At 45.4% G+C, this 22,140-nt stretch overlaps 1 protein-coding gene across 2 annotated transcripts in view; it reads right to left on the reverse strand.

Annotated features, from left to right (window-relative positions):
• LOC135898009 (uncharacterized) overlaps positions 1-22,101 on the reverse strand; it is a 31,000-nt gene extending 8,899 nt beyond the window's left edge. Inside the window, exons 1-5 of one of the 2 annotated variants that reach the window (XM_065426722.2) lie at positions 21,862-22,101; positions 18,605-20,831; positions 18,004-18,104; positions 17,248-17,915; positions 13,101-13,263 (exon numbers count right to left, since the gene is read on the reverse strand). In XM_065426722.2, the coding sequence (XP_065282794.1) occupies positions 13,101-13,263; positions 17,248-17,915; positions 18,004-18,104; positions 18,605-20,808 (3,136 nt within the window). In that variant the 5' untranslated portion in view covers positions 20,809-20,831; positions 21,862-22,101. Of the gene's footprint in view, positions 1-13,100; positions 13,264-17,247; positions 17,916-18,003; positions 18,105-18,604; positions 20,832-21,206; positions 21,626-21,861 lie in introns of those variants that run through there. The other variant, XM_065426721.2, reaches the window with a different exon arrangement.
• Positions 22,102-22,140: the final 39 nt, after the last annotated feature.

A 22,140-nucleotide genomic window follows, 5' to 3' on the forward strand; every position in this document is an offset into this window, starting at 1 on the left:
TCAGCACTCTGTCCTGTGAGATTTACTTGCTCGTCCTGTGTTGTGCTGTTTCTGTTTTATTCAGTACTTATACGAATGTAAATGACAATATGTTTCATTGAGGTAAACATATACTAGTCTAAATGAAACTGAGTGTTCATATTCGTTAATTAGAGATTAGGGTTAAATATTTTGGAAGAAAGTTATGAAGCCTTCACAAAACGTCGCACTTATAATTCCCACTGCACAAATGACCTAGAAATAGGAAAATGTGAAAGACCATTTAGCACCTTTGCTTCCACATGGCTGCTAGGTTATCATATTCGTCCTGCATCACGGTGTTGAGCAGATCACTTTGCTTTTGAGCTCAGTCCAGCCAGGCAGACAGCTAAAAGCATAGTCCCTGGTCTGAAGAATGATGTTAGAGATGCCCTCAGCACTCATGTAAACTACGAGTACGACAAGGATCAGCAAGCGGCCACCTTGCAATTGGACAAAGGAAGCCGAGCCCATGGCCATGGTGCAGCCACATGGAGTCTGGCCTAGAAAAGGCAATGACTGTGACCAACTCTAGGCAGGACAATTTTCACGTGGATGGTCTTCCAAGAGTCACACATGATTTATGTGGCAAAATTACATCGAGCAATGAAAAGATTTGTTTCAAGTTCACCAGACGTTATCGGAACACGTATCTCAACTACCAGCAAAACCATGATTGTGGCGTGGCATGTTGTGGAAGTGAATGACAGCATTCAAGGCACATTGCATGCAAATAAAAAAATCAACGGGCTGTCATGAGGAGACAAGCACCCAACGCTGCAAAAAGTGTTTTGTAGAACTGCCACCATCTTTGACGCTGAAGAATGTTATCATCGTGGACAACGCACTTTACCACTCTGCAAAACTTCAAAGCATGCTGTGAAAGCCTTCTCTGAAAAGAATAATAAAAGAAAGCATTCAGGTCGTTCCAGGCCAAATCAACCAGCGTTTTTTCGAACATCACAGATATAGCTGAAAAATTTTTCGCATGTTTACTGGACTTGAAAACTCATTCTCCACTTTTGTTTATTTCTGCCAGAAATTTTGTAGCATTTTGATGAACTTATTTTTCCTGTCCAGCTGAGCTAGAAAGGACCAACCAACATTTTTTTTCAAAGGCACACTGTGTAATCCAGTCGTTCAAATAATGTGTATGGAAAGATGACTAAGTGACTGCCAAAATAGCCAGTTCTTTAAGTATTTTAATACTTGAGTGCTTTTGGCACCGGCAAACACGAGTAAAATTGCAAAGTTTGAAATTTTTTCTCGGAATGCAGAAAAATTCAGAAGGCAGAAATTAAATACAGTTAAACCTCGATATAACAAAGTTGGTAAAATTGGCAATTTGCTTCGTTATATCAAATTTCTTTCTATAGAAATTAGAACTTTTATGCAAATAAGTAAATTAAAGAAGTGCCGTTAGCAAGCAGCCGCTTGTAGTTCAATCGTTTGACCATCTGCATCCGCAGAAATTTGTATTTATTGTCTTGGCATTCCTTTGTGGCGGCAGTGAAATTTTGTTATACTGAAATCAAATACAGACACACTTCGTTATACTGAGGTTCTAAATACATGGTGTTATATGAACGAGAGGTTATGAAAAGTTAAATACCTCGTTATATTGAGAATTTTGTTATATTGAAGTTTGTGTTATATTGGGGTTTATTTAATAATACAGAATGGTAGCCTGGTTGACATAGTATAGCAGACAAATATTTGAAGCTTTGGAGGTTCAGCAAATCACCTAGAAAAAAAAACTGTAAAGTTGTAATTTTTTGCAAAAAGCTTCGTGTTTAGGATAAAATAAAGTAGCTTTGGTGGTCGGCCTAAAAATATATGTGATACATCATTAAATAGCTCTACATGTCTGCTATGTATGCGTGAAGTTACAAAAAGGCAGCATTTTTTTAAGTGCAGAAAGATATTTAATTTCTTGTCACCACCGGCTTTTCTCCAACGTGCGCCCAAGCTTGCCAGCTTGGGATGCAGATGATAAAGCTGGCTTCGTCTGCAACCCAGATGACAGAGAAATGGTGTTGTAGTCTGTTTTATTACCATGAGAGGCACGCTCTAACACAACATGGCTTGTGCTTGGTGTGTGCTGGATAAACCATAAAGCCATTGCACATGAAAAATCAATACGTGACAAATGCGTCAGGGAGTCCTGCAGTGTTGAAAGATGCACATTTCACGCACTTTACAAATAGAAATATTTGCTATTAAGTAGCCAGCAAATCCAAAAACAGTGCTGATATCATTCACGCAAAGCATTTTAAAAGATATGTCACACTGCAATGCAGTGCGACATATCAACATGCATTGTGACATACGGGAGCAGAACAGTTTGTGCCCTGCTCTCTGGAACCCAGAGACTGGCTCTCTGGAGCCCAGAGACTGTCATAAGACGATACAAGTAGAAAACACTTTCATAAAAAATCCTACACGAGCGTGAACAGTCTCCTGGCGTTGCATGTTACCATTGTTTGACAGCCTGAACATGCTTGGCTATAAAATTCATATGTGTCCTGTTAAGTCTGACGTGGTCAGAGGCGCTTGGCGACCACTATTTTGCATTCATGTTAAAAAGAAAATGCGAGTAAAAGCTGCGGCACTTAAAATCTGTTGCTTGTCTTTGTATTAATAAAGAAAGGCAGTCACAGTGTGTAGACTAGCTTTTGCGTCTCATTTCATTAAAGGTCTCCCCTTGCTAGATGACAAGGCTTCATGCATTTATACAGTATGTGCAATCCACATACAAACATTTCAAAAAATAATTTTTCGCATTTAAAAAATAAAACCTTTTTGTAACTTCTGACATGCATAACAGATACGTTGGGCTATGTAACTATGTATTACATATTTTTACGCCAACCACCAAGGCTACTTTTCCTACCTTGAACATGAAAATTATTGCAAAAAATAACTTCACAGTTTCTTTTTCAGGTGACCGGCTGAATCTCCAAAGCCTCAAATATTTTTCAGCTATACAATGTCAATTAGGCTACAATTATATATTTATTTTCTGCCTTCTGGATTGCCCTGCGTTCCAAGAAATGAATTCAAACTTTGATAATTTACTAGATTTTGCTAGTGGCAAAAACACTCGAAGTGTTGAACTATTTGAAAAATTGGCTATTTTGGTAGTCGCACCACTTCATTGTCTTGACATAAACATCATCTGAATGGCTGGATCATACAGCCATTCATGTTGATCGGTGCCTTCTAGCCCAGCTGGGCAAGAAAAATTAATTTTCTTGCTGAAATGCTAGAAACTTTTTGGGAAGAAACATAGATCGGGAGAGCGAGAGTTTTGAACTTCAACAACCATGTGGAAATTTTTTCAACTATATCTGTGATGGTCGAAAAACGCTGGTTGATTTGGCATGGAATGACACATTCATCACCGAATTTCCAGAAGACTTGGTAACTGAATGTTGACATCGTCTGCCCATGCAATGCTTTCTTGAGGCGAAACACAAGTAGTGCACGCAGCCTAGCATGATGGTTGTTGACTTCTTAGTTTTGTCTTTGCGAGTTCAGCGCGAAGTGTGAGAGCAGACAACACGATTGCACATCAACACACCACACAAGGCTACTATTTGCCTGTGTGTTTGCTTCCCTGACTGGCTGGCGAGGCTCCTAGCTTTGGCTGCACTGCACGTAGTCAGTGAAACGGAGTATATGAGAAGAGCGCGCCAACGGACACACCACTGCTGGCAGCCTTACTAAGTGGGCTCAGGAAGGAGGCAGCCATCCACTGTAGATTACTGCATCACTGCTAGTGCATCTCTCTTTGATTCACATTTTCAGGGTGAAATAAGCAACACCTGTCATGTGTGTGTGGTGGGCGAAGTTTCAAGGCATGTCAAAACGCAATTGTTGTGGGGTGGGCTCTCAAGTACTTACACGACTCGCCAGCGACACAGTTCTACTTATGCCCCTCGAGTCCTCATTGGTGGGAACTACGGCAGCAATGGTTCACCACCATTGGTGGGAAGCTTCTTGTTACCACGCTTTCTTTCTGTCACCTCGGTATTTATTACACTCAATTATGTTTACATGAGTAAGCAACGTGGTTGATCACAATCGTACTCATGCTTTGGTTTGGTTTATTCACTGTGCAACATACAGGTTAGAGGCGTTTCGCTTAGATTCTGAATGCCGCTTGCCACTTCTTTACCGTGTTGCTCTAGCTAGGATGCACGACTGCATCGTGCTGTGCGCTAAAGCTGCTGCAGCTTGCAAGCACTGATTTTGTTGGTTTTATGCAGCCCATTAAATCATCACACCAGCAGTCACACATTTCACATTTTTGGATCTAGTATTTTATGCCTGGTTTTGCGAATTCGAACTGCTGCTAGCTGCCTGTTGCAGAGAGAGAGAGCGTAAACTTTAATTTCAAATCAGCAAGATTTGAGTCCGGCGTCTTTTAGTGGGTCTGGGCACCCGCCGCGAACGCGGTTCCGAGACCTTGTCTCGAAGCGGCTTCCTCAACTCGCTGGACGGCCCAGAGTTGTGCTGTCAGGTCAGAGCTGAGCAGTGCGGTCATCCAGCGTGACTGGAGGCTGGTGGTGGAAGAGACGGAGGGGTCGGCACTGCCCGACTTGTTTGTTAGGTCCCGACACTCCCATAGCATGTGATTTAGTGTGGCAACCTCGCCACACGATGTGCATCTGTTTGTAGTGTACATGTCTGGATACATGGCGTGCATGAGTCTGGGGTTTCTGTAAGAGTCTGTTTGTAATTGTCTGAAGTGTACTGCTTGCGTCCTGTCTAACATAGCGTGAGGGAATGGGTATATGCGTCTTTGTAATTGGTAGTGTGCCGTGATGTCGTGAAAAGTGGTCATACGATCCTCCCATGCCCAGACGTTTGCAGTACCCCGCGGGGGCTCTTCCTCCGATGCTGCTCGGTGAGTCAGGCCTCGAGCAACGCCGTGAGCCGCTTCGTTGGGGGTGCTCATTCCAGTGTGTGCCGGGATCCACAGCAAATGCCTTCGGGTATCAACGTCGGCCTCTCCCTGGTGTATGGGATGTCGCTGGAGTATCTGATACGCCTCTTGCGAGATGCGCCCATTTGCAAAATTGTGAATTGCCGTTTGCGAGTCACAGATCACGTATGTAGCCTTGGTTTGTGTGAGGGCCAGTGCTATGGCCGCTTCCTCTGCCGCTTCGGCATGTGCCGTGTTCACGGTGACGCTCGTGAGGTGGTTGCCTCGGTGGCTAGTAACTGCTGCCACGAAACTCTTCCTGTCTCGATAGCGGGCTGCGTCGGTGAAGACCGCATCCTTGTCGTTAGAGTAACTTTTGTTCATTTGTTGTGCCCTGGCTTTACGCCTCCCCGTGTGGTGTTGGGGGCGCATGTTGCGAGGCAATGGGGGTACGTATAGTTGCTCGCGTATGGGTCTTGGAATGTCTACTTTGACGCCATGTTGCGAGTGGTATGTGATGCCGAGATTTTCAAGCACGTGTCTGCCCGGGCGGGTCTTGGATAGGCGTTCAAGTTGGGACACTTGTTGCGCCTCCACGAGTTCTTCGACCGTATTGTGTAGGCCTAGTTCTAAGAGCTTGGTGGTGCTGACTCCAGGCACAAGTCCCAACGCACATTTGTACGACTTGCGTATGAGCGCGTTGAGCTTGTTTTTTTCCGCAACCGTCCAGTTGTGAAACGCTGCCGTGTACCTTATCTGGGAAATGACGAAGGCTTGGATGAGTCGGATGACGCTGCCTTCGCTCTATCATCATTCCTAGTACCCGGATTTTCTCTACTATCGGGATGGGTAGGCCATTTGATGCCGTTAATTGGATCTTTTGCTTTTCCTGGGGGGTGTAGCATTTAGGTGGGCGCCCCTTTCTGACTGGTCTATACAGCAGCAGTTCAGATTTTTCGGCCGAGCAGGCGAGTCCCGTGCCCACGAGGTAGTTTTCTACGCATTGGATGGCCTGTTGTAAACGTTGCTCGATCGCTCCGTCGCTGCCCGTTGTCGTCCAGATCGTAATATCATCCGCGTATAGCGTGTGATGCAGTCCTTCGATTTGAAACAGTCGGTCGGGCAACCCCAGCAGGACGAGGTTGAAGAGCATTGGCGAGATCACCGAGCCTTGCGGGGTGCCCGAGCTGCCGATGTTGATTTGCTCTGACTGTAGTTGCCCCACTCGCATGCGAGCGGTTCTTCCCGTGAGGAAGTCTCGGACGTAGTTGTACGTGCGCAGGCCGAGATTTAGATTGTCTATTTGTCGCAATATGGCATCGTGGCGAACGTTATCGAAGGCCCTCTTCAGGTCCAGCCCGAGGATGGCTCTCGTCGAACGCCCCGGATTGTCTATGATTTGGTGTTTTAGTTGCAGAAGGGCGTCTTGCGTGGAGAGATGTCTTCTGAACCCAATCATGGTGTGTGGAAATAAGTAGTTGTCCTCGAGGTAATCCGTGAGTCTATTGAGAAACGCGTGCTCCATTAACTTGCCCACGCAGGACGTGAGGGAGATGGGGCGCAGGTTTTCCAGCTGTAATTTCTTTCCGGGTTTCGGTATCAGTGTGACATTTGCTTCTTTCCATTGTTGGGGTAGCTTGCCGTGCACCCAGCACTCGTTAATGTATTTTGTTAGTTTCTCGATCGATCCGTAATCGAGATTGCGTAGTGCCCTATTGGGTATTCGATCGGGGCCAGGGGCCGACTTGGTGTTCAGCTTTACGAGGGCCGCCTGGATTTCGGCTACGGAGAATTCCTCGTCTAGGGTGGCGTTGCTTTCTCCTGAGTAGTCTGGATATATTTGCGGTGGCGTTTGGGATATGTAAAGGCGTTCCGTATCCCGTAGGAATTGTTCTTCCGTTCCCCCGTAAGCATGTATGATTTTGTATATGCCTTGCATGTGTGTGGTCTTGGTGTTGGCGGGATCGATCAGGTACCGCAGTATCTGCCACGTGCGACGCGTGGTGAGTTGACCATCCATCTCCGCGCATTTCTCTTCCCATTGTTGATGTTGCAGGTTAAGCGCGTGCTTTTCTATTTCTTTGTTGAACTGTGCTATCCGTTTACGCAGTCTCCTATTGTGTCTCTGTTGTTTCCATCGGTGCTGCAGGTTAGTTTTGGCTTCCCACATGTGCAGCAACCGGGAGTCTATTGTCTCGAGCCCAGCTGTCGACGGGATCGTTTGCGTCATGCGCTCGATATCCCACCGCAGTTGGTCGGTCCACTGTTCTATATCTGTGATGTCTTCCATCTGTTGCTCATCACGATGTTTGCGTAGCCGATTCCAGTTGGTGATCTTCATTTGACGACCGGCATTGTGTTCCTGCGGACCGCCTTCTGCTTCTATGGAAATAATGTAGTGATCGCTCCCCAAGTCTTGCATGGTGTTTGTCCAAGTGACTTTGCGTGTGTTGCGCGTGAAAGTAAGGTCCGGCGTCGTGTCAGTGCTTACGCTGTTGCCCTGCCTTGTTGGTGCCGCGGGGTCGGTGACCAGCTCGAGTCCGGCGTATTGCGCCGTTGCCCATAGATGGGTGCCTTTGGGGTGATCGTGCTTGTAACCCCACGCCGTGTGAGCTGCGTTAAAGTCCCCCCAATGAACAGCTGTTGCCCCTTGGCGGTGTCGATTGCCCGTTTGAAGAGGACATGGAAGCGGTGCTGGCAGCATCTGGGACTGCTGTAGACGTTGAGTACGAAGATGCTATTGCGGGTCTTGCGTGGTGGAATTAATTCTACGAGAACGTTTTCGATGTCTCTGATTTTGGTATCGTGTTCGATAACTGTGTGCGCTCGCTTGACCAGTGTGGTGACGTTTGGTTTCTCCGCCTTGCCTGTTATAGACTGGTATCCCGCGAGTTTGGCGGGACCATTCGTTTCCTGCAGTATGATGACGTCTGGGCGTTCGGGGATCGTTTTCAGGTATTGTTGTAAGTGCGCTCGTTTGTTTTGGTAACTTCTGCAGTTCCACTGCCATATCACGTGTTTTTGTTTCGATGAGTGTCGGGCCATGCTTATATCTTGTTACATGTGTTGCGCCGCTTCCCTATGCGACGGTACGATCGTGCTGTTTGCGGCTTCTAATCTCGACAGTCTGAGGTGAACACTCTCCAGGCTCCGTTGGATGGTACGCGTGATGGACGCGATGATAGTTTCCTCGAGATTGCTGAAGCGAGCCTCGAGTGCATCTATTCGCGCGTCGCGTATCGCTGCGCGCGTGCGTTTGGGTCGTGTTGCCTCTGTAAGGGTGGGAGTGGGTCTTCGTTTGGTATCGGGGAACTCGACCTCGTCGTCCTCTATGGGTTCCTCTTCTGTTCCCTGCGTGGCCTGAGTGGTCTGTGAGGGAGCGGGCCTGCGTTTAGCGTCGGGGTATACGACTTCGTCGTCCTCTATTGGTTGTTCTTGAGTCTCATGCATGGCCTCTGTATCGGTACCGCTCTTCACGGCATGCTGGAGTTGTTGTATGAGGTCGTCTTTTTCGCGAATCTGTGTCTGCATGTGTTCTATTTGCTTCTGCAGCGCTTGTATCGCCTGTGTTAATTTAGTTACCTCCGTCTCTGTTTTAGCGGGTGCTTTGTCGCCAGCCTTCGTGGTTGGTGCTCGTTTTCCCGTGACCGCATCTGCCCAGCTCACCTTCTCGGTGGTTTCGGTGTCTCTTGTTGAGGTCCTTCTGGGGGTGCGGCTGCGAGACCGGCGTTGCTGCTGCTGCTGCCGTGGGTTTGAGGTGCGGCTCCGGGACTGGGAGCGGCCTCGGCTGCGGGTCCTGGATCTCGAGCGTGGCTTGCCAGCGGGGCTGGTGGCTTTGGCGGCCGCCTCCGCTTCCTCGGTGGCCCTGTGTCGTTCCCATTGCCTCTTTGTCACGACGTAGGGGGTCTTGTACCTTGCGCGGCAGTTGCGATCCGCTGTCATGTGTGTTCCCCCGCACAGCTTGCAACGTGGGGAGCACTGGTGGTCGGGGCCTGGGTTGAGGGCGTCACAACCACGGCACACTTTGTCCTGAGGATTGGGGCACACGTCCATGCGGTGACCGAGTCTCCCGCAGCAGTGACACATGTCGACTTGCTTGTGATACAGGGTGCAGCGAAGTAGGGCGCCGCCGTACCTGACGTAGGAGGGCACTCGCGGTCCTTGAAAGGCCACTATGACCGTCTTGGTATTACTGAGCCGTTTGGCTGCCAGGGCGTCGGGGTTGCGGGCGTGAACGATGTTGGTGTGAATGGACTTGGCGTCCTCCTCTAACATCCCGGGATTCCCCTGATGATTCCCTTCACCGTGTAGTCGGGGGCCGTCTCATAGGCACTGACCTCGTGGCGGCGATCACCGATGGTGATGGCTTCTAGTTGTCTGTACTTAGCTGCGTGAGTAGCGTGAGGTGTACTCACGACTATGATGTTTTGGCGGTTGTTGGTGCACACCGTGTCCTCCCCTGCTTCTTGCCCCGGTACGTTGGCCGCCCGGTAAATGGCCGACGCGAGGAGCACGGTTCCGGTGGCGGCAACGTCGAGGCCTCCTCTTGGTCGTATCACGACCTTGGAATCACTTCGTGGGAGTAGTGGCATTTTACTGTTCCTGATGACTTGCTGCTTGACGTTACGCTGTCTTTGACGCGAATGCTGTCGGTCGCCGTTCGCTCCCTCGCCGGTGCGGGAGTGGGTTCCGTTCTGGGTGTTGCTTTGCGCGGCCTCGCGGTTGAATTGGGTCTTGTATCGAATGGTGCACCAACCATTGCCTTGGAGAAACTCTTCAGGGGAGATGTCCTCCCTGTTCACTTGAACTTCCATCACCGCTCCGGCGAAGCGAGCTCCGGTGAGGGTTAGCGTGGAGCTGGTCAAAAGCCTCTGTGATTGGGAAGGAAGTCGTTTCCCACCTTGAATATGGTGCCAGTAGAATCTTGGTGACTTCCTGCACACGCTGGTGTTACATTCATGAGGTGAATGAGCGATAATCACAGCGAAATTCTTGGAAAACGGAGCCAACGTGAAGTGCGTTCGCTCCCTTCGGCGACTATTGTTCGGCAGAACTATTGTTTATTTTTTCAAATACGAGGTTTTTGCCTTGCATCGTTTGTAGGTATGGTTTGTGTTTCGTAACGTTTTCCATTAACAATGGTACAATTTCCATTAACAATGGTACAATGGTACGCATTTCCATTAGCAATTTCACAACTGCTCTTGATGAGGCAATTTTCACGGTGGTTATTTGGTGATGTCACGTGTATTCAGAGGTAGCAAGGTCACTACAATGCATGCCAGCACCGTGCCATATGGAGTTGTTTGAGATATAAGTCCGCGCCAACAAGATGTGCTTATTATTGAGGTACAGAAACAGTTTTGCAGTAAGGGTAGAATATATATATATATAAAAGCTACGGAGACACCACATTAGTCAACGAAACAGAATGGCTACTTAACACGAGCTCCTTATCGTACCTGGGCTTTGTTACGCCTGTCTGCGGGACGCACCTGGCACGTATGCTGACTTGGTTGTTTCAAACTCCAGTAACATTTTGTACATGCCCGCTATCATGGAGATCCGCGCCTTTCCTACAGATGACACTGCAGAAGGAGCAGTCTGGCACTCGAACAAAAGAGAAATCGCAGCCACGAACTTCAGCCATCGTTGCTGCAAACAGTTGTCTGCTATTGCTCCCGAGCATGTTTTCAAAAGAACCCGCTAAGTGGCCATCAGTGGTGCCTCTATAGGCGGAGCACAATAGGTATAGATGTCCTGGATATCCTTCAATTTATAACTGTTCACACCACCGCTCAGTGCATAAGGATGTACTGAAGGGTGCAGCACGTATGAAGGAGGTCGCCTGTTGGCAATGGCAGCCATGCGAGCCACGCAAAAGGTGCTGGTCAACTGTATAGTAATGCAATAAGCACATGGGCACATGTACGAGACTTCCCTATGGTTAAAATCCGGTGCAGGTGTAGATGACTGCACTGTTTTGGTCTGTTTTGGGTTATGTTTTTCTTGGCTACTTTAACAAATGACCTGTATAAGCTCAATTCATTACTTCTTGGTGCAATTTTCAAGTGTTTAACTGTTTTACACACCATCATAGTTTGTACAGCATCCAAGGCATCTGTGAAAACAAATAGGGCAGCCTAGGAATTGCCAGAGACAGCTCTGCAAGCTTATTGGGAACACCTTGTACTTTCTTATGCCAGTATGAGCGTCAGTCTACGATATATTTTTGCCAACAAATGGCTCCATCTTACATGGAACTCGGTAGCTGTTGACCATAACAGTTGTTGTTCTGCTGCAGCCATGAGGCAATATCAGTGAGGCAATATAAGACAAACATACTGAGGAGTCACTAACTGCTTTTGCGACAGAAAAGCTTTGCATAGCCAGCTCTGAATTGATAAACATAATAACCCTCATACATGCTTCTAGAAGTGTATCATATGCTGCATGAACTAATGGCATATTCATAAGTAATGCACAGTTTTGTAACCAAGGAACACAGAGGTACCCTTCCGACTGAGACCCCTGAAGTCTTCCAATAAATGCTTCACTAAAGCTGTTCAAAGGCCCCAAAGAATATGTCTATTGGAACAGCAGCAGGATATGAAAAAGAGGACAAGGAGCCCAGCACATTTGACATTTTTTTATAATGCTTGGAAAGAATGTATAGGCTACGCTGTTTTGCTATCATGTATACATCACAGACACCATACTCCAAGAGCTGTAAACTCCTTCCTGGCAATCAGTAACAGACTTACCCTTTTATTTCAACACTGCCATGCAAGTTTTCTTTTTTTTCCCCCCAAAATAAGCCAAATCCACAAACTGAACTATGTGAGATAGAGCAGTAATGACAAGAAAAACTGGGCAACTTTCCTCTAGGAAATGTATCATAATGAAATGGGTCAAATAAAGCAAATGAACCATGTGCGAAGATCGTATTTTTGATAACAAATGAGCCAGATCCTGCTGGTATACAGATCATAATGAGTCAAACCTACTCGCCCTGTACGATAGTGCTTACCACACAATGTGATCGAGGCATTAGTCTCTCGGCAAGTTGTGTTCCTGATTTTTTTAAAGCCCCCAATGCTGCTCAAGAAAAAGATACCGAGACATTACAAATGAGGCTCTCTATGCTTTCAAGGAGACAAATTTGCTCTCTCCAAATATTACTCATGAAGCATAGTAGTGTCCCTAACTGCCAATGCTCTAATATCTTTTCCAATAAAACAACATCAGACCATTTTGAAAGTCATCTTCAACAATGTTTTCTGACCAAAATCGCATCAAAGCAAATGTTTCAAATCAAAAAGAGTCAAATGCCAATTTTACATCCTAATATTTTACATCTTAATATTGGTCAAATGTGCTGCATACTTTTTGACTACTTCTTGCTGTAAAGCTGCTCTAGCCCTGACATGCAAGACATATGATTGCTTTATAGCACTGCATTTTCGTCCGATAACAAATTTTTTTTTTTCATTTTTCTCAAATTCTGTTTAGGTGGATTTGACTCATAAAAGAAAGTCCCTCAAGTGTTGCTGCAGGTAGTAGACCATGCCCTCAGCAAACTGCTGCACACACCTTCCTTGCATCTTACAGTCTATGCAGTGTGTCATGAACCCTGGATATGCCAGTAAAATTCATCCTCATGTTTCATAGTCACCACATTATTGCAACAGTGCCAATGCAAGCAGCTTGGCAAGTCAGTATACCACTGAGCTTTTGTCTATGTTCTGCACATTGTACAGTTTACAAAATTATAACTTTTAAACTGGGTGACCGTGGTATGCAGTTTCTGTAGCCCCTAAGTGATAGCAGACTGGGAGAAAAATAAAGTGTCTGCTGCCAGAACATTCCTAGAAAGAAAGTTCATCAATAGTTGCATTTTCCCCTATCTGCTTCCTTTAACTCACACATTAACTAGAGCAGCACAATGTCCTTTTATGAAGAGCCTGGTGCTAGGGCCTGTTGGTACATAGCATGACAAACGACGAAACCCAGCCTTCGAAGATGTGCACACAAGAGGAGACAACCACACCCCAGCATGTGTGGTTTTATTTTCTCTCCTCTTGTGTACGCGTCTTCTAAAACTGGGTTTCGTCGTTTGTCAATCCTTTTATGAGCACACAAATGGACAAACCTAAGCTTCCTGGTGGACGAGGCTGCACCTGATTTCGGCCTTGCAGCTGCACCTGCAATGGTGCTAAGCGCTGCTTTTGTCGTCGTTCAGCCAGGATGGCAACCTGAGTCTGCCTTGCCTCCGAACGCTTGATCAAGCGGCTACAGCGGGCTGCAAATGCTTCCTAAAAAAAACAGCCATCCTTTGATTAAACCATGAAAGCAGTAGGTGGAGTTTGACATATTTGCAGCAGTGAAAAGTGAGAGAGAAAGAGAGAGAGCACAATATGACGCATACGGGATGGGCACCCATCTTGTGTGCTTCATGGTGTGTGTTCAATAAGGTTAGCCTTCTAGACAGCTTTTTGACTACAGCTGGTGCCCTTGTGCCAACCTACCTAAACATAATTGATGTAGCTGACACTACTAAACCAATACCACAGACACAAAAGACTGCTTGTGAAGAAAGAGTTGTACCCTTTGTACAGCCAGCTTACAAAACTAGTTTATAAATACAGTGTGGTGGAACAGATTTGACCTGTTCGAAAGTCTAACCTATTCTGTCATGCAATATATATAACAGCCTGTACAGAAGCTTGGAAATACTCCTTGTGAAGATTAATACTACCAGGCAAAGCAAACAAATAAGAAAAAAAGATATTGCTTTCGCAGCAGGCTGACATGTGAAAGTATAATTTAGAGCAAATAGTGGTGAAAACTTGTCTCCTATTGAACCCCAGAAAAATTAATGAAACAAGAGGCCACCAAGACAGGTGCTGCCACTAGCGGCTCAACCATGTTGCAGCAAACGTTTACTTCACGTCCTCTCCATACTGCAACAGTGCGCCATCAGAACACTTTCCTTCTGTGCCAGCAGTACAACTGTTTGCAGTCACCTGCCCCAATATGCAAAAATAATTTTTTTAAAAAATATGAATGTATAAGAAGCTTATGTTCTATGGTATGTTAATATACTTTACAAATTTACAGCAAAAGTACCGAACGTAATGTCAGTGCCCTTACAGCACTTTGTAGTAATGCTTCTTTGTTGAAGTGCTTCTTTTACTGATTTCAAAAGCCTAAATAGGTGAAGTATAACATAATCCAATATACAGCAACTGATCAGCAAATACTGGTGACATCCTCCAGGTTTTACCAATTGTTGGGTGTGTAATGGTTCATTTCAGCTGATACTACTACCTCTACAGCAGTCTTGAAAACAGTCACTATGAGGTGATGCAGTCAACCAGTACATTGATTCCTTGGATATATTAATAAATACTTCAATACATGCAGTGTGACACATTTTGAACAAATTTGCATTGCAGGGGCCCTTCAACGAAACCCAGTAATTGCATTCGCCAAGCGTACTTTCTTTATCAGTTATACAGTTATGTCTCAAAGTTTACAAAAAGAATAAAAAAGTAAGTAGCAGAAACAAGTTCACTGTGACGTAGTCCACACTGCTGAACCATAATTTTAGTGTACCTCATGACATCTATACAAAGTACATGTGCTTATCAACAAAACTTTGAATCACAAAAAGTGTCTACAACTCACTCAGCTTTGCACTCATGTAACTAAACGTGTGCTACCATGCAAACCTAATATAATGGGAGTGCTGGCCTTTTCAACTGTTCAGTACCGCATGGGTGCAGAATGGCAAAATGGGGAAGGTTAACAGTGTGAGCATCGAGGTTTTTGAGGAAAAAAAATTAAATTACATTATGGGGTTTTATGTGCCAAAACCACTTTCTGATTATGAGGCTCGCCGTAGTGGAGGACTCCGGAAATTTCGACCACCTGGGGTTCTTTAGCGTGCACCTAAATCTAAGTACATGGGTGTTTTCGCATTTCGCCCCCATCAAAATGCGGCCGCCGTGGCCGGGATTCGATCCTGCGACCTTGTGCTCAGCAGCCCAACACCATAGCCACTGAGCAACCACGGCGGGTGGTTTTTGAGGAGCTGACACCTGCACACTACCTCTTATTTTTCACTCTGGGCCTCAAATTCACATTTTATTCAGTACAATTACCAGCTAAACAATCGTTTTTCTTTACAGCTTGCTAATCATAATGTGCAGCATCTTTCAACCAGAAAACTTCCAAAGTGTTGCCTGAAAACAGCTTTTCCATGAGACAGGAACTGGTCATAGTCATAAAGAAAAATAAAGGGACCCCATTTGTTATCACTTCTACTGGCATAATAACCAGAATTAGTCAAAATAATCCCCATTTCAGCACTGCTCAAAAACCACATGTACACCAAACTGCAAAAATGTAAAGGCTAATCAACCATTGTCCACAATGGAATGCTGGCCTTCACTTTTTTTGTAATAGGGTGTACTTTCCATGCTGATTTGTCATGACTAGAAACCAGAGATCTATATAGCCAATAAAAAACAAGCAAAATATGCTGCAGGAACTGCAGTCAGTGTAAAGATGCCAGACAGGACTATGATATTATAGTTAATTTGAGTCAGAAAAGCTGGTTATGTAACAGACATAAGTTCATGGTATGTCATGAAAAAGAATAATGCCAGGAGTGGCAGGAAGTGCAGATGAAAGCACAAGTGACATATCCCAGGCTTTGTAAGGAGTGTGCACGGAGGCTCCTCAGGCACGGCACTCATAGGAGTGTTAAAGGCAATGATCAAAGCACAAGCTATTCCTTTCAATTAGACAATTTGTTTTTTTTTAGATTACCATGGCTTCTTCATTTGAAGCACATCACATTTTACAGCTTTTCTTTTTCTTTTCTTTTTCATGTGGCTTATGTCTCCAATGCCACTATGTGAAAGATTTGAGTCTTTTTTTCTCTTTTATCTTACACATTCGTCTTCATATCTGCTGCCATCATATGCACATTATGGCCAATGGCTTCAAAGCATAAGAATTCCTTTAAAGACAATTTTCTTAAGATGGTCTTATAGCAAAGAGAGCAGCTATGCGGCCATGTGCTGATGTATAATCTCAACAGATGTCTAACATGGCTCCTTTCAAAGTTTTGAGGCAGGGAATGACTTGTAACATAACCAATTTTAAAAATACTCGGACGTTACAATGATTAGCCGTGGCTTTTCTGTGTGTTCTGTGGTAAAATAAACTGCTCACTGCAGTAGACTTCCGTTCATTCAATTTTTCAGTTCAGTCGATCCCCGCCAACGGTCTTGACTAGCGCTTATACATTTGTATGGGCCCAAACGTTCGTTACTTCGATCCTAGAATTGTCATTTGCCGAATAATTATATTGACCCAAACAATGGCAATATTACTGGCAGCGTCTGTCACAGCAGAGCTTAGGAGACAGTAAATACGTTAAACACACATCACCTGCCATCAAAAACACCTATTTTCGGCCCAGCCTAGGAAGATTTTTAAGCAATAATGGTAGCTCACAATGTCTGATTACGGTATTTACCTGCCTTTTGTTTTCTAAGGAAATCGGGCCAAAAATTGTCTGCATGGTGTAAATCAGATACCATGGTCATGACCATGACCGCGATCGCGCATTTGTACACTTTTCCGCATAACATGGCTGTATTGCAGCGAAGCTGACTTTAGGAAACCGGCCGTCATTCTAAAAAAAATTTGGTGCATTATATTTCTACTTTGGTAAGGAGCTTTAAGTCATTTCTACATTGTCTACTTAGGACACATAGAAAGGTGGCGTGCATTCGATTCAGAGGCATGTTAAACTAGAATAAGTACTGCCAAATGAATCAGCGGTGTGTTCTGGCGTTTTTTTTTTTCTTTCTGCATCTTGTTTAATTCAACCTGCCGGATAATTCGATCAACTTCGTCGGTCCCGTCAGGGTCCAATTAACAGATCAACTTACCATTAATCTCCAATGAACTCAAGTGCCAGTGCTGATGTTTTTCTTTCCCTCACCCTATGCCTGTCTGCACTGTTTTCTAACATCACGATACAAGTTCATTTAGTTGGCTATAATAGCATAAATGACTTGCACTGAGAGCATGACTGTCATGCTGGAAAATCCCTAAAATGACAAAATGGTGTGCATCATTTAATCTGCTTATATCCAGCTTACTGCTAGCAACACAGTGGAGACTGCAAATGGTTCGTCAATGTGGAATTTGGGACATGAAATGCAAGCCGCCTATGAATTGTCAAGCAAGATTCAAATCTTGTAAATGGTGTCAATTACCTGCAGACTCTCTCCTTCCTTGACATCCTGGTGGTTTCTCTCTTTTGGGGATGCTCCTTGTTGTTTATTGCCAGGGTACTGAATGTTTGACCCCAAGGGTACTACCCATGCTACAGGACGCTTGGAGGCAGCTTTCCTCCTCCGTGGTGAAGGGTGGTCCCTCTGCTTCTTCACCGATTCGCCACCCACTGACACAAAGCATCTTCCCTTGACCACAGTGTCCTCATCATCACAATTGGTAAGAAGCAACTGAGAAGTCTGCACAGCAACACTGTTGCTGTCTGCATTTCCACACACCATTTCGGCTAAGTCCTCTTCTGGTGAAGTGGCTTGTGTTTCTGCTGAAGATGGTGTGCAGCTGACGTCTGCTAAGAGGAACAGCTGCTCAAGTTTATGCAGACGTTCGACTTCTTTTTGCAACTGCTTCAGGTAGCCATGTCTCTGTCGGTTGACAAGGAACCTCAGTTTTTCCAGTTCTCTGTGAGCCATGCGCTTCAACTTGCAACTCTTTCCATTCACTGTCAGCAGCTGTGATGAAGTTCCTTCAGAGACACCGTTGTACGAAGCAGAAGAGTTGTGCTGACCACGCTCTTGATGATTTTTGCAAGAAGCCAACATATCTGGCGAAGAGCACGCTTCACTTTCATGTGATCTTGAAAGCAAAGTGTCTGGAAAGGCAAAAATCACAAGCTACAATGGAGCCATTCAATGCAATATGAATGGAATAAATATCTATTCAATTTTTTTTTTTTTTACCTTCAGTGTTGCTTTGCGAGATCAGTGTTGACTTGGCTTCTCGATTAATAGGAGGTGTGCCATCCATCTTGGTGAAAGAGGACATGGTTGACAGTCCCATCCTGCAAAATATTTCAAAAGGTTAAACTGCCAACTCATGGTACTTGCAGGCAATTAAGTTAGTACTCTTCAAACCCACTTCATTTTACAGAGAATGTCAATAATTTGCTTGCAATTTGAAATTTTTATTGAGAAAAGTAGCACATGTACAATCATGGCATAATTAAACGCAAACAAGTAAACTAAAAGGCAAATTTCCCATTTACACATTTGCCACTGTGTACGATGCCAGGGCAATTAATTAAGAGAGGCTTAGTTTTCTGGACAGGGTGCACATAGCTTCCAGCCACATTCCGATCACACATTTCACTTCAATGTAATCAGGCGTGAGAAGTGTTCTTAATTTCTTCTCGTTAGCATTTCATTCCGGCGTGATCGTACATAATTTCAGGTTGACCAACTGATAAGAGGTTCATTACAGAGGTGAAGCAAAACAACATTTTACTAATTACATCAAAGTTGTAAATTGCTGCTAATGCTTCAACAAGCACAATGTACTCACACAAGTTTGTCCTTCCGAATAAGTTTTTGGCACAATGCTGCTGCATGCTTTGAAAGCCCTGCGCTGGCCTGGGATGATTTCGGTGCTAGACGTGATGCTGGACGGACAATGTACCGCTTTCGTGTCATCCCACTGGTGCCTTGCGCTGTTACAGCAGGCTGAGTATTTGCCATGTTAGTGACTTCTTGCCTTTTTACAGAGGGGAGGCATGACCCAGAGACTACGAGCCTTGGATCGAAATTTTCTTGCTTTTCTGTGGCTGGTTCAGCACTGTGAATACGAGGTAGAACGTCTATTTCAAGTGGCACCACTGCAGGTACATAAGGGAAACCAGAGCTGAGCCAATGATCAAGCCGACGCTTGTTAAGCTCACTGCATGGACGGGGAAGCTCAGCGGGTGTTGCACTTCGCGAAGCCAGTCCTGGTACAGCTGTAGGCAATTTCATTTTCAGTCTGTTGTTGTTGATAACAGTAAAACCAGTGACATCCAAAGGTTCAGATTCTATATGAGAAGTATCAGAGGCAGCAACAAAGTTATCGTTACAATCTCTCCCCTGCAGATGGCTGAAACCTGAAGCATGTTTTCGTGTATTTGAATGCTTCTTTTTAAGATTCCTATGCTCTCTGAAGGTTCTGTGGCTATAACACAGCGAAACACTGTTTGCACAATCACGCCTTGGCATTTCAAGGCTCTTTCTGCCTACAGGTAGCTGAACAGCAGGCTTCAACTTGGCACAAGCATAGTCTGGTGTCCTATGTCTCACAAGAGATCCTCCTTTCTCCTTGCCAATTTGTTGGTGTCCACCCTTAGCAAGTGCAATATTGAAAGATTCTTGCTTTGCTGATGCAATACCACTCAAATCTGTTGCAGCACTGCCTGATGCTAACAAATCAGACTGCTTAGTTAACACTTTCATACAAGTCTGAGTAGACAAAAGATCTGTGGCAGAAGCAGTAGCTTGGACTCCAGCATCTCTGATTGAACAAGCTTCAGTCTGGACTACAACATCACGAAAATGTGTCACAGAAAACTTGTGCATCTTCTCATCAGGAGAAACACTGGCTTCATTGATGACACCACTATCACTTTGCTTGCAAACGTGCCTCTCTATATCATGATACCTTAACCCTCCATGTCCATGTATTCTATCACTAGTGCCAGAATATCCAATGTCTGCCCCATTGTCCCATTCTAAACGCTTGCTTGATGTGTAACTTGACAGAGAGGCTGGAGATGCTTTTCGTGGTACATCACTTATTGTAGAATGCTCCCGGGAAAACATGCCCGAACAGCTTTGCAACTCTGTTTCACAGATGGACAGTTCATGAATCACACTTTCTACAATGTCTTCAATAGATGCATCTATTTCAAGGTGAGAGTCCCATGACTGTAAACTAGCACCTCCACATGAAGAGGTTGAATATTTTGGTCTACAAGTTTTAACACAGGGTTCCTTGATTAGTTGTTTCCTTTCCAAGCTTTTAACATCCGCAGTTTCAGAACGCTTCCGCAGTGACTGTGGTACCACTGTCAGCACAGACTCGAGAGAAAGGGCCAATTCTTGATTACTTATCAGGTTGCCTTTTCCCATGTCATATTTTGAAGCAACTACAGCTTCTGAGGCTGACATGCATGTGCCAGGATAAATAACATTGGAAGAAGCTGCATGCTCCTGCTCCAGCATTTTTTCTGTACATGACTGTGCTTCTCCATCAACTGTTCCAGACATAGTGCAACTGCTGCTTCCATGTTCAGTACTTCCTTGTGAAGTAGTCACAACGGGTATGCTCTCGCTGCTAAAAGAACTTGCAACCGATGTACTGCGTGATGCTACTGACATCAACACTGGCGGCGCGGAGTACGATGTCGAGCAGCCGTCAGTCGGTTCCATCGAATCCTTTTGCAACGCCGGTAAAAACTTTTTCAACATTAGGTTTGCATATTCATTTTCCAGTTCCTGTTCGTACGAGGTATCTGCAGAAGGTGTCGGTGGCGACGACAGTGCTGTATCCGAGCGCAACTTTCCTACACAGACGCCGGTATCGCTGCAGTCTGATATACTCAAGCTCGTTGGTAATGTTGCTGCCTGGTTTTCGCAGAATGATGACGTTTCGCTGTCAGACTTGGCCTCTGGTGTCGCATAACACAAAGGGAACAAGAAGGCTGACTGGTAACTTGACTGCGTTGTCAGAGGTAGTTCCATCGCCCTTCAGCATAGCATTTTGCCTGCGTGCAAGAAAAAGAATTACGCACGTACTGAGCTGAAAGGTCCGCAATCTTCCCACGATTTCTACAATGTACTGGGCTGATATACAAATTAACCGTCATGGAGGAAGGAAAAGCATTCTACGCTAACCATAACTAACTGTCCAACGATTTGTTAATCAAAAGCATTTACCCGCCTAAATTCTGAATGTTAAAGAAGGTGTTGTAGTGAGATTTACAGCGCGGAAAATGACGTCAACTATCATTAAATTTGTAAAGAATGATTAAAGGTCGTTAACGAATTCGCTAAGTTGTTGAAGTAAATAACATCACGGTCAGAACAGTGGCCAGAAGCATTCAGAAGCACGCAATAACCGTTGTAGAGGGCTCCCTTACCTAGACTGCGAGCACGACTGCATCATACGTGCTAGCACGAACTGCACGCAGGCAGCGTAGGGTACACAAGTCGATCTCACGTTCAACATCCAGCACAACAGCACTGCACTCCACATACGCGAACGGCAGACAACTCCACAGAAACCACCATGTTACTGAGCTCGCGCTGCCGGAACCGTTGGAGCGTCTGTCGGTCCGCTGGTCGGTCTGTCTACATCTCGCCCGTTAGCTCCAGAACCGCTCCACAGCGAAGAAAAGTGACGCAAGGACGAGCACAAAAAGAAGCTCCCGCATATTGTTCCCGACATGCACCGATTGGCGCTGCTATAGCATGCGCTTGCGCTCTTTGTAATGTAGCTATTTCTAAACCCTTTGTTCTTTCTGCCGTCCGTTATTGCTCAGCCAGGTAGGTCGGTGCGCCGGACGTAGGTCATATTTGCTTTTGATGATACACGCGCAGTTGCGAATACGTTATGTGGGGCTTTTTCGTAAATACCTCGACATTTTTTTTTTTTTTCCAGTCTGGTAATGCGTCGCTACAGTGTACCGCCGCATCGGGACAATCTTTGCAATTGCAGATGGCAAAAAAAGAAGTTAGATTGTTAGAAAATACGGCCTCTGACCCATGCTCTGACCTCGTGTCCTTTACAGTTACCTGGTTGCCTAGTGCGTCCTGCATGCGCGCCGCGCGCATAGGAAACGAGAGGCATGTGACGAACCGCCGCTCACTGGCGATCGTTATGTGGACTGTTGACTGCAAAGGACCTTGAGCAGAGTTCGGTCATGCGAAGCGTCGCTAAGCGCATTAACGCGGTCAGGGTCTCTGGCAGCGTTTCTTTCATCTAGGTCAAGGTAATGTCGTGCGTTACTGCAACGAATTATGGCACATCTCCCTTTCGCGGCGATGGTCAGGCAATGAAAGCAAAAAAAAAAA

This window comes from Dermacentor albipictus, chromosome 1 (assembly GCF_038994185.2).
Source record: "Dermacentor albipictus isolate Rhodes 1998 colony chromosome 1, USDA_Dalb.pri_finalv2, whole genome shotgun sequence".
Taxonomy (NCBI): domain Eukaryota; kingdom Metazoa; phylum Arthropoda; class Arachnida; order Ixodida; family Ixodidae; genus Dermacentor; species Dermacentor albipictus.